Here is an 11,818-nt window from a genome sequence, read left to right as displayed (position 1 = left end):
TCTCCTGACGGCCCTCCGCCTTCAGCCTCTCCCCTTTTAGTTTCTCCTCCTTCCTCATCTCTGCTTCCTGGCCAAGGTGAGTGTCTAAACCCATGATGACGGGCACCACATTCCCCTGCAAGAGACTCCACATCATGGAAGTTGGAGGCATGCAAGTGGTTAAGAAACCAACATGAGTTCCAGCTCATCCCCATAGGATTCCGTTCTTCCTCCCCTCCTCTATTCTACACCCATCTTTCCTTCCTATCTGCCTGCCCTGCTGGCTTCAAGCCCAGCACCAAACACCGAAGCAATGACCATAAACAGTTCAACTATCTCCTGTCATTGTGTTCGGCCACAACCCTGTAATCAATCCCTTATTCCGTATTACTCCTTGTAGATCTGTTTCTCGGATTGAACCCTGCCTGATACACACAGGAATCCTCAGGCTCTGCTTCTGGGGAATATGACCTAAGACAATTGGGTTTTTGTTTTTTTGTTTGTTTGAGACAGGGTCTCACTCTGTCACCCAGGCTGAAGTGCAGTGGTGCAATCTCAGCTCACTGCAACCTGTGCCCCCCCAGGGTTCAAACAATTCACCTACCTCATCCTCCCGAGTAGCTGGGACTACAGGTGCACGCCACCATGCTGGGCTAATTCTTGTATTTTTTGGTAGAGACAGGGTTTCACTATGTTGGCCAGGCTGGTCTTGAACTCCTGACTTCAAGTGATCCATATGCCTTGGCCTCCCAAAGTGCTGGGATTATGGGCACGAGCACCCGGCCACCTAAGACACATTGTTTAATAAATGATGGGCTTTGTGACTTACCAAGGCCAAGTGGTTATTCGGGCAATGCTGGACCTCAGTCCAGGTCTACGTGACTAAAGGCCGTGTTCTGTCCCCTAGAGCACGCGGCCACTGCAGACACCGAGCCGTGTCAAAACAGTGGATTCAGAGGGACTTCTGGTTCACAGTCATTTAGTGCATATTGGCAGAATTCCTCCAGATGTGTAAATATTATATTTAGTACTTAAATTCATTAAATTCAGCATGCTCAGCCTGCATGCCAGCAACAAGAGGGAGTTACCATTGCTGAGAATCATGCAGCAGGGAGTCTGAGGGCAGAAACTCACTAATTCTCAGCACAGGCGCTCTTGTGGAATATTGATAGCTGGTCTGATATCTAAATAGAGTATCTCTGGCTCTTCCTACACCAGCAGGCGTTGCTCACTCTTGGCGCCTGAAATGTGTGTGCCTTCTAAGACTGTAAAAATAGGCACCTCTCATATTTCTATATAGGAACACTTAGACACAAACAACATTTGGGAAGCTACATACATCTTACATGAAGTCATTCCACTTTTACAAGAGTCTTGCTATAAGTTTGATGTATGAGCATAGATACTTGTATGTCTATTAAGTTCTGGTGCTGATGCCCTTAAAATTCTCTGTTCCAGAGAAAACCAGGGAGAGGCAGGACAAGTGTGACCAAGCATTGCTTTGCTTGAGAGCCCTTCACTAAACAAATGTGTAGATATCCAAATTGCTTTATGTTCTTAAATCCCTAAATGTTATGGATTAGGACAAAAATATCAAATTTTAAGTAGAATATTGGGAAAACCTCAAATAAACTTTAACTTTTCTAATTTTATAAATTATTTTATTGTTGTATTGTTATTTTTTATTGGTTTTTCTTTTCGATATTTTCAAACCACAGTTGGTTGGATCCACAGATGCAGAACCCACAGAGGGCCAACTGTAAGTTTCTATCTATCTATATCTATAGTTTAGGTAAAGATAATGTGTATTTATATCTAAATATATCTTGGTAGATACATAGAAAATCTGCATATATTTAAATCTATGTAGAGACAGATCAATAAACATAATATCAAGAAGCTTCTATGAAACAAAAGTAGGGAGCTATAAAGGTAAAGACAGAAATGCAGAACAAAAAGCCAAATTAAACAAGAAAAGAATAACAAGGAAATTTAAATTCTAATAGAATAATTAAAATCCACATTGGAGATAATTTAAAGCAGAAAGGACATCAGAAACCATACGTCATATAAAGAGCAAACTTCAGGCTGGGAGTAGTGGCTCATGCCTGTAATCCCAGCACTTTGGGAGGCCGAGGCAGGCAGATTACTTGAAGTCAGGAGTTCAAGACCAGGCTGGCCAACATGGCGAAGCCCCATCTCTACTAATAATACAAAATTAGCTGGGCATAGTGGTGTGCCTGTAATCCCAGCTACTCAGGAGGCTGAGGATGAGAACTGTTTGGACCCAGGAGGCTGAGGTTGCAGTGAACCGAGTTAATGCCACTACACTCCAGCCTGGGCGACAGGGTGAGACCCCGTCTCAAAAAAAAAAAAAAAAAATCATCAGCTCAAATTGAAAGCTTTTACCCAGGGACAAAAGTAAAATGTGTAGCCACAACCTGTCGCAATTTATAAAAGTCTACTTCCCCAGATACCAACATTTGACATTAAATGTTGCCCACCACACACATTTAAATCTAGAATTCACAAGGTGATATTTTTTAGTGCTGATGAAGTATTTATACAGTAGCTGGGAAATTTTCTTCTTTCATTTTTATTATAAAAGCAATATAAGTTCATGATAAGAAGGTCAAACAGAGCAGAAAGGCATATACTGAAGTACAAAGGTCTAATCCTGAAACCCACTACTTAATGTCAGCTCCCCAGAAGTAATTGCTGTGGTTAAGATCTGTTTATTCTAGGGTTTTTCTATGCACGTACCATTTACCGTTTTGTTTTTATACAAATGGGACCATACTATACATTACTGTTTTGCAACTGCTTTTTTCAGTATACAATAATACATATTGAGTATCTTTCCACATACAGGTTTTCATGGCTAATATTGTACCTATCAGAGATGCATGAAGAAATTTTAACTACTCTCCTATTCTTGGACATTTAGGAGAAATATGCAAGAAATAACAATAGTCCACACAATGATATCATGAATACACATCTTCATATACAAGCTCCCCACTAGAATATAAGCTGTATGCCTGCTTTGCCCACTAGTAGGCTCCCAGGGCTTAGAGCAGTGCCTGACACATTGGGTGCCCCATAAACATTTACCAGATGACTGTATGTGTACATGTGGGCGGCAAGCCACCCAGGCACCGAGGCAAGAGACCGAGGACAGGAGCTGTTCCAGTATAATAAAATATAAAACAAGAATAGTCATACCAGATATAGATCTTAGATATGATTATATATGAATATCATTAATCATTAGTTGGTAGTAATTACTATCCCAATATTATAATAATCCCTGCTCTATAATCATAACGTAGGAAAAACCAGGCCATACAGAGATAGGAGCTGAGGGGACATAGTGAGGTGTGACCAGAAGACGGGAGTGCGAGCCTTCTGTTATGCCCAGACAGGGCCACTAGAGGGCTCCTTGGTCTAGCGGTGACGCTAGCATCTGGGAAGATGCCCGTTGCCAGGCGGACCGTGTTCTAGCGGTAACAAAAGGTGTCAAGCAACAACACCCGGTACGTAGCAGAGGGGGAAAGGAAGTCTCCTTTGCCCCGGGGGGACTTTAGAGAAGACTCTGCTCCTCCACCTCTTGTGGAGGGCCTGACATTAGTCAGGCTTGCCCGCAGTTATCCGGAGGCCTAACCATCTCCCTGTGATGCTGTGCTTCAGTGGTCACACTGCTAGTCCAGCTTCATGTTTCATCCTATACACCTGGCTCTGCTTTCTAGATAGCAGTAGTAAATTAGTGAACGTACTAAAAGTCTCTGATATGTAGAAATAATGGCGTAAGCTGTCTTTGTCTTCTCTCTCTCTCTGCCTTGGCTGCCAGGCAGGGAAGGGCCCCCTGTCCAGTGGACACGTGACCCACGTGACCTTACCTATCATTGGAGAAGACTCACATTCTTTACCCTGCCCCTTTTGCTTTGTATACAATAAATAACAGCGCAGCCAGACATTCGAGGCCACTACCGGTCTCCGCGCATTGGTGGTAGTGGTCCCCCGGGCCCAGCTGCCTTTTCTTTTATCTCTTTGTCTTGTGTCTTTATTGCTACACTCTCTCGTCACCGCATACGGGGAGAGACCCATCGACCCTGTGGGGCTGGTCCCTACATGTATATGTATCTATACATGTATTTAAAATTTCTATGTAGATTGACCAATCGCCTTCCAAAAAGATTGTTTCACTGTATACTCCTATGTATAGTTTTTTTTATTTGTTTGTTTGTTTGGTTTTTTTGAGACGGGAGTTTTGCTTTTGTTGCCCAGGCTGGAGTGCAATGGCGCCATCTCAGCTCACCGCAACCTCTGCCTCCCAAGTTCAAGCGATTCTCCTGCCTCAGCCTTAGCTGGAATTACAAGCATGCGCCACCACGCCTGGCTAATTTTTGTATTTTTAGTAGAGACAGGGTTCCACCATGTTGGTCAGGCTGGTCTCGAACTCCTGAACTCAGGTGATCTGCCTGCCTCAGCTTCACAAAGTGCTGGGATTACAGGCGTGAGCCACCACGCCCGGCCCTATCTGTAGTTTCTAAATTTTATTTTGTTTTGATCACCTGGGGACGTCATCTGATCAAACGGGCTTAACACAACACAAATTCATTATCTTCCAGTTCTGGGGTCAGAAATCCAAAATGGGTGGGTACAGCTGCACTCCCCCCGGGAGCCCTAGGGGAGAATCCATTTCCTTGACTTTTTCAGCTTGTAAGGGCGGCATTCCTTGGTTCAGTGCCCGTTCCACATCACTCTGAACTCGGCCTCCTGTCATATCTCTGAATCTGACCCTCCTACCTCTCTCTTTCTCTTATAAGCACGTTTGTGATACATTGAGCCCACATGGATAATCCATATAATCCCCCCATCTCAAGAACCTTAACATAATCACATCTGCAAACCCCCCTTTGCCACATAAGATAACACACAGGCTCCAGGGATTAGGATGTGAACATCTTTGGGAAGCCGATATTCTGCCTACCACCGCTTGGGAATCAGCTTTGAATTTCAGCTTTGTCATTGCAAGCTTCATTTCCTAAATATGTGTTGAGTACCCCCATATCACGTCCTGAAATAGATCTAAGAACTACACTAACTAGCTCCCATGGCCTTGCCCAAGTTACATAACCTCCCTGCACCTCCATTTTTCTCGCTGGCAGAACTGACGAGATTAATATGTGCCTCACGGGAGAAGCTTTATGTAAAGTGTCTGCAGGCAACCCTTTCCACTTAAACAGCATTCAGGAATTATATGCTATTTTCATCTTGACAAAATGTAAGCAAAATACCGGATTCAGCAGTAAAGAGGTAGAGGAACAGATGCTCTTGGAAACGGCTGGTGTGAATGTGAATTGGTACAGGCTTTCTAGAGGGCAATGTGGCAATGTGAATGTAATGAAAAGCCTTGCAATTTTTTTCTCTTTATCCCAGTGATGATTCATTTCTAGACGTGTATCTGAAGACCATGGTTGGATTTACATACAAAGATGTTTGTGAAATATTATTTATATTACTGGAAGGGAAAAAGCAGAAACAGACTAAATGTACTCTAATAAGCAATTAGATAAGTACACTCACATTATGGAAATCTCATCAGCCATATAAAAGGACTTTGTAAAAGAATATGAAACATCATGTTCAGAGGTTTGCCAAATGTTAATGACAAAGCTGGGGATTTAAATCGGAGATATTAATTATCTCATATCGGTAAAAGAACTCCGTGTGATGAGAGAATGTGCATATAGATAGAAAAAAAAAGGACTAAATAAAATAGATTTCATGATCCTAACAGTGGTTATTTCCACGTAATGGAAACAAGTATTTTCATTTTTGCCTACTTGTATTTTCTATTTTCTAATGACAAAGGCGGAGGGTTTCTATACAAAACAATTCCTCTACTGGTTCAATTATCAGGCATCTCTAGGTATAGAACAAACACTGCGAGAGGTGTCCCTCTAGTGGAAGGAGGGATTTTTAAAAATAGTTTCTTGTATTGAAGTCTTTGGGAGGCAAACAGAGGTCTGAAGTTAGTAAATGATTCTGCTTATTCCACAGCCACTGCACTCCAGCCTGGGCAACATATCAACACCCTGTCTCGGGAAAGAAAAAAAAATTAAAAGAGGGATGGGGACTAATCACAAAAGGAAGGGCCAAAAACCACCCTAGGAAACAGGTGCTACTAACTCTAGGCGCATTTGGAATATTGACCACTAACTTTTTCAACTGCCGATATCGGGGGATTAAGCTCCTTAGGCTTACTTCTCCTTCCCTTGCTTTTTGGCAGCTTGAGGCTAGGGTGCCAGGGGATGTGGAACTTCAAAAGCGACCTGGATGGAGCCTGACATGTGCAAGCTGCACCGCTAGGGAGCGCCAGCTCCTCGAGGTGACTCTGAATCTTCGGCTCCACTCGGCTCCTCGGCTGAGTTCGGCCGACGCTTGCCTTCTCAGGCTCGGCTCTCTTCGGCTTTCTGAAAGTGTTCCTGTCCTGGCCTCGGCTCCCCTTCGGCTGCGTTCGGCCCACGATCGTCTCAGTCTCGGCTATCCTCGGCTACGTTCGGCTGGCTGTCGTCCTCTTGGACTCGGCTCTCTTCGGTTGAGTTCGGCCTGCTCTCGTCTCGGAGTCGGCTTCCTTCGGCTGCGTTCGGCTGCGACCCGGAAGAGCTTCCATGGAGCCAGGGCTGCCGGCTCGACGGACTGCCATGGCACCGCTGCTGGAGTACGAGCGGCAGCTGGTGCTGGAACTGCTCGACACTGACGGGCTAGTGGTGTGCGCCCGCGGGCTCGGCGCGGATCGGCTCCTCTACCACTTTCTCCAGCTGCACTGCCACCCAGCCTGCCTGGTGCTTGTGCTCAACACGCAGCCGGCCGAGGAGGTGCGGCCGCGCTGGCGCGGGAGTGAGGGGAGTCCGAGAGTCTTGAGGGCCTCCTGAGCGGATGCGAGGCCTCTGACAGGGATGGAGGGGCTCTGACGGGGATTCAGGCCCCTGACACTACGCGATGACACAGAGAAGGATGGCAGGGGTCCCCAGGGGGATGCAGGTCCCTCACACTGCGGGAACACAGACGTATGTAACGGGTCGCGAGGAGGATACCGGTCGCTCACACTGTGCGGGGACATTGAGAAGAATTGGAGGGGCAACGAGAAGGCTGCAGGTCCCTGGCAGGAGTTGAAGAATACTAAGAGGAATACCAGTCCCTGACACTGTGCGGGGACTCTGAGAGGGAAGAGAGGAGTCCTAAGAAGGATGCAAGTCTTTGACCAGAGTTCAAGGAGAACTGGGAGGGGTCCCCAGGGGATGCGGGTCCCTGACACTGTGCAGGCACAGTGAGAATGATGGAAGGGGTCCCGAGAAGGATGCAATTCCCTGACAACACTAAGAGGGACGGGAGGGGTCCCCAGAAGGATGCAGGTCCCTGACATGGGTGCAAGGGCACTGAAAGGTGAAGGGGCTCTGAGTGGTAGGAGAGGATCAGAGGTCCCTGCAGGGGAAGGGGAGATGTTGGATGGAGGATCTGGATAGGAATAAGGGGAGAGTCCTGAAGTTTGCCATTAAGGGAGTTTCTGGGGGCAGAAGGAAGGTCCCTGAAAGGGAACAGTGATGAGGATGGAAGGGTCTCTGAGGGTGATGGGGAGACATGAAAGGAGATGCTGAGACTGGAAAAACCCAATAGGGAAAAGGAGGGACCAGGAAATGGGGCATTCACCAAGGCTGTGTTAAGAGGGCCATAGGGTCAGAAAGGGATTGGAGCTGAACGCTGAAGATGTTGGCAAAGGTTAACTACAGTTAAGGAGAATGGAGAACACTGAGAAAGATGGAATGGGGCTACACCTGGGGCTAGGGGGTGTTGAGAGGGGACACAGCTTGGTCTGACAAGTCTGATGATCCCCTAGATAGATCAGGTGGCCAGGAGAAAAATGTCAGCTGAGAAGAGTGACCACAGTCTCTCTGAGGGCAGGCACCCTGTTTGACTCATCTAGGTATCCTCAGTACTTGGCATAGGGCCTAAGGCAACACACAGGGCCTAGTAAAGATGGTTTTAAACTGGGGATATAAATAAACCAAGCCAAGGGACCCAGTGACGTGAAGTCCCTCTAGGATGGATCAGCACAGACCTGACAGTCTAAAACATTGTCTGGGGAAAGGATTCCCTTGTTATCGTCTCATAGAATGTGCTTGGCTACAAACCTGGCTTTGGTGGGAAGTATTTTCTAGGTAGCAGAAATCTTTTAATCCAAGCTTTTAAAAGTTGGAGGTTTTGTGTGTGTGTGCATATGTTATTGTAGTTGAGTGCTGATAATGACTGAAGTGCAATTATTCCTTAGTGTAAACCCCAAAACAAGAAAACATCATTAAATGTAGACTGGTTGGTTGAAGTTACTATAAAGAAGTAACTTAGTGTGTATATTCATTATTAAGTTCATTATCTCAGAGAAAGATAGCACATTATTTTAAATATCTGTAACCTATTAAAAACTGCCCTGTATTAAATAGCCTACTAATCAAGTTTGATTTGATTTAGGAGTATTTTATCAATCAGCTGAAGATAGAAGGAGTTGAACACCTCCCTCGCCGTGTAACAAATGAAATCACAAACAACAGTCGCTATGAAGTTTACACACAAGGTGGTGTTATATTTGCAACAAGTAGGATACTTGTGGTTGACTTCTTGACTGATAGGATACCTTCAGATTTAATTACTGGTAAGAATTTGAAATCTTATTATTTGTATGTAAATTTGTACTTTTTTTTTTTTAGTACAATTTCCATTGTATTTTTCTCCAGAGAATAGTCTGTCTTCAGTCTTGAAGAACTCAGCTCCCTAGATCACCTTTGGCAGGGGTCGTGGGGCAGCACCCACAGGTCTAAATCGGGGTGGGGTGTTCGGTCCTTGCAGCCTTCACAGGATCGATTCCTGACTACTTTGTTGTGAATTGCACGACTCACACAGTAATGTAGCTTCACATACATCTTGGGAAGCACATAGGCGTCAAAGACGCTCGCTTCAGAAGTGTCCCTGACTGCTGTGGCCTCCACTATGTTTTGAATGACGAATTTCTTAATGGCTTTGTCGTTGGGCACACATCAGGCAGAGTTCGTGCAGCAAATGGGCTGCACATGGCCGCAGCCCTTTTTGGCGCGACCGTTGTCCTTCGTTTTCTTTGTCATCTTGGAGGCACGGACCGGAGAGGGTATTTTTTACATTTTTATTTTTGTCTGTCTCCTCTGCTAAACACTCTACTAGAACCTTCTAGTGGGCACTGCTGGGTCCTTTTGCTCAACGTTATGCTTCCAACGTTCAGCACGATACCTGACACATTGTAGATGCTCAATAAATATCTGTGGCCTGAATAAGTGACTAAATGTTAAATGAACTTTTCCTTTTTTTCTAAGCTCTTATTCACTAAATACTTGCAATTCGTTAGCATTTGCTTTTACAACTTAATCAGATTTGAAATTTTATAAATAATCTTTGTACGTTTCCTAAAATATTTAGTTTTCCTCTTTAAGATTTTTTATGGCATTATTTGAAATTAAATCAAGTAGTTGCTTGCTTATTTTGAGGAAAAATTATTTTAGCTAGAATTAAATAGAAAAGAAATTCATTTTCGTTATCCTTTCAAAAACCTTTTCTGATGTCCCCAGAGCTAATGTAGGGGCTGTGCCTCTGTGCCCTCACATATTACACTCTATTTCTCCCCAGTCTTGGTGCTCACAACACTACATTATATTTATGTGTTTTTCTGTCTCACTCACAAGATAAGCTTAAGCACAAGGAACAAGTTGTTCATCCCAGGCTAAATAACTGGTACATGGTAGGCACTAAAGACATATCTGTGGGTGAATGATGGATGGATATAGTACTGTGATCATTAGTGAACTTCTGGAGGCAGAGAGACTCTGAAATTCATAATCTTACTTCCCGCCGTATCTATCATATTGCCCTGAACCTGGATGACCCTCAAGAAAAATTTGATAAATAAATGTGTGAGTGAATGCTTCAATGGTAAACCGATTGAAGAGGTTTGGTTACTCTTTTATAACTTTTATAATTGTTATAAACAGTATCGTAGGCTCACCTGATTTTGAATGCTAACACCCTGCTTACAAACCAAGCTTCTTAATTTTCATTAACCCCAGTGTTCTCATTAAGAAAACAGTGCCTCCTAAAGTTATTATAAGGATTAAGTTAATAAAATAATTGCTTAGTATAGTGCCTGGTAACATAACAACAAACCCTTAGTAATTGATACCAAATAAAATTGGCCTTTTATAACCAGAAATCTTGAGACACCAGTCTTTTACTGTTCGCTGCTTTCTTATAAGCTTGGTTTTACTTTATTTTTTAAATTGATTTAAAAAAATTTTTTTGTTGTGTTTGAAACTACCACTAGGTGTCAGTAATATCCTGTGACTTTCAGTTACAGTGCAACCTAATCAGGCAGAGAGCAATGTGAATCTATGCAACGTTGAAGTCTGGCTTATCTGTAGCTCCTAGTGAAAAATGCCAAATTCCCTCCTCCTTTCTGATCAAAGCCCAGCCAATAATGAAGCTGGAGCTGTTACTGATGCTTGGCTGAGTGGAATGTAAATGAATGCCAAAAATGAATTCTTTTGAATTCTTTCATCCCCTGGGATCGTCCCCCAGGACTGACCAAAGGGCAGTGGGTGAAGTGCAGGTAACCCTCTGGAAAGGCTGAATCCCCCAGCCCCAACTTCTTCACCTGTCCCCACCCATTATTACCACCACACCCCACCCTGGGAGTCCCTGCTAACCAGAACTCCTCACACGTGGGAGAACTATATAAATATCTGGTGAGGTTGTACTTTGAAAAGAACAGGACAGGAGGATGCTTTCATAGCCAAACCTGACACTGACATCTCCAGACAGAACTAAGAACACACTTTCTGGGAAATAGATATATATTTTTCAGTTACACTTCAGATTTGTGTACGCAGTGCTGTTCCCCCACTTTATATTCATTCAACAAATATTTAACTCACTAAGGGTCCCTTGTTTGGCAGGAAGGGTGCTGAAGATAGACAGATGATTGGGACAGTATGGTGAACTCGTGAGTTAGACTGCTTCTGGGTTTGAGTTCTCTTCATCTTGCACCAGCTGTGTATTTTTAGGCAAGTTTCTTAATTTCTCTATCCCTCAGCTTACTCACCTGTACGTTGGTGATAAAGATAGTACCTTCCTCCTAGGATTGTCAGGGTGAAAGTAAATGCTTATATGTGAAATACTTGGTATCATGACACATAGTCAGCATTCTGTGATCTCTGTGATCTCTGCCTGTTGGTGTTAGGATGTTCCTGTTCTCGGGCAGTTTAGTGGAGGAGACAAGTAAAGAAGTAGTTATAGTACAGTATGAGGTACAAAATGTCATAGGAACAAAAAAAACTAAAGTAGGCTTTTGTGGAGCGAAAACTCCTCCCAAAAACCTAACGTGCTTCTATTATTTTTATTTTTATTTTTTGAAAAAGGGATGTCTTGAGTTGGTGTGACTAAATAGGAATAACATGATTTTACACATGATGTGGAACCTTCGGCCTCGCACTTGCTTGCTGGATGACCTTGGTTACGTTGCTTTCTTGGTCTCATCATGATACCTACTGCATGGAATTATCATGACAATTAAATGAAATAAAAATCTATAGGAACACCTAATCCAGTTACCTGGGATGTGGTATTAGTTCTCTTCTTCCTCCTGGGTTCCAACCAAAATAAAGACAACTTTTTGGAGCACAACATTTTCTTAAATTGAGTTTCTCCTTTTCTTTGGAAGTTCATTTTTATTATTCTTGACTCTATGTAATATTTCAAT

General features: G+C 43.7%; 1 protein-coding gene and 1 pseudogene across 2 annotated transcripts in view; one reads left to right on the top strand and one right to left on the bottom strand.

Annotated features, from left to right (window-relative positions):
* The first annotated feature begins 6,421 nt into the window (after nt 1-6,421).
* The window catches only part of ERCC4 (ERCC excision repair 4, endonuclease catalytic subunit), a 32,561-nt gene continuing 27,164 nt past the window's right edge, over nt 6,422-11,818 (top strand). Inside the window, exons 1-2 of one of the 2 annotated variants that reach the window (XM_055254352.2) lie at nt 6,422-6,863; nt 8,512-8,692. In XM_055254352.2, coding sequence (XP_055110327.1) covers nt 6,657-6,863; nt 8,512-8,692 — 388 coding nt within the window. In that variant the 5' untranslated portion in view covers nt 6,422-6,656. Of the gene's footprint in view, nt 7,056-8,511; nt 8,693-11,818 lie in introns of both variants that reach the window. The other variant, XM_055254353.2, reaches the window with a different exon arrangement.
* Nucleotides 8,716-9,158, bottom strand: LOC129468596 (small ribosomal subunit protein eS26-like; annotated as a pseudogene).

Source organism: Symphalangus syndactylus, chromosome 18 (genome assembly GCF_028878055.3).
Source record: "Symphalangus syndactylus isolate Jambi chromosome 18, NHGRI_mSymSyn1-v2.1_pri, whole genome shotgun sequence".
In the NCBI taxonomy this organism is placed as follows: domain Eukaryota; kingdom Metazoa; phylum Chordata; class Mammalia; order Primates; family Hylobatidae; genus Symphalangus; species Symphalangus syndactylus.
The sequence above is the reverse complement of the archived record's forward strand: the minus strand, read 5'-3'. Positions and strand labels throughout refer to the sequence as shown.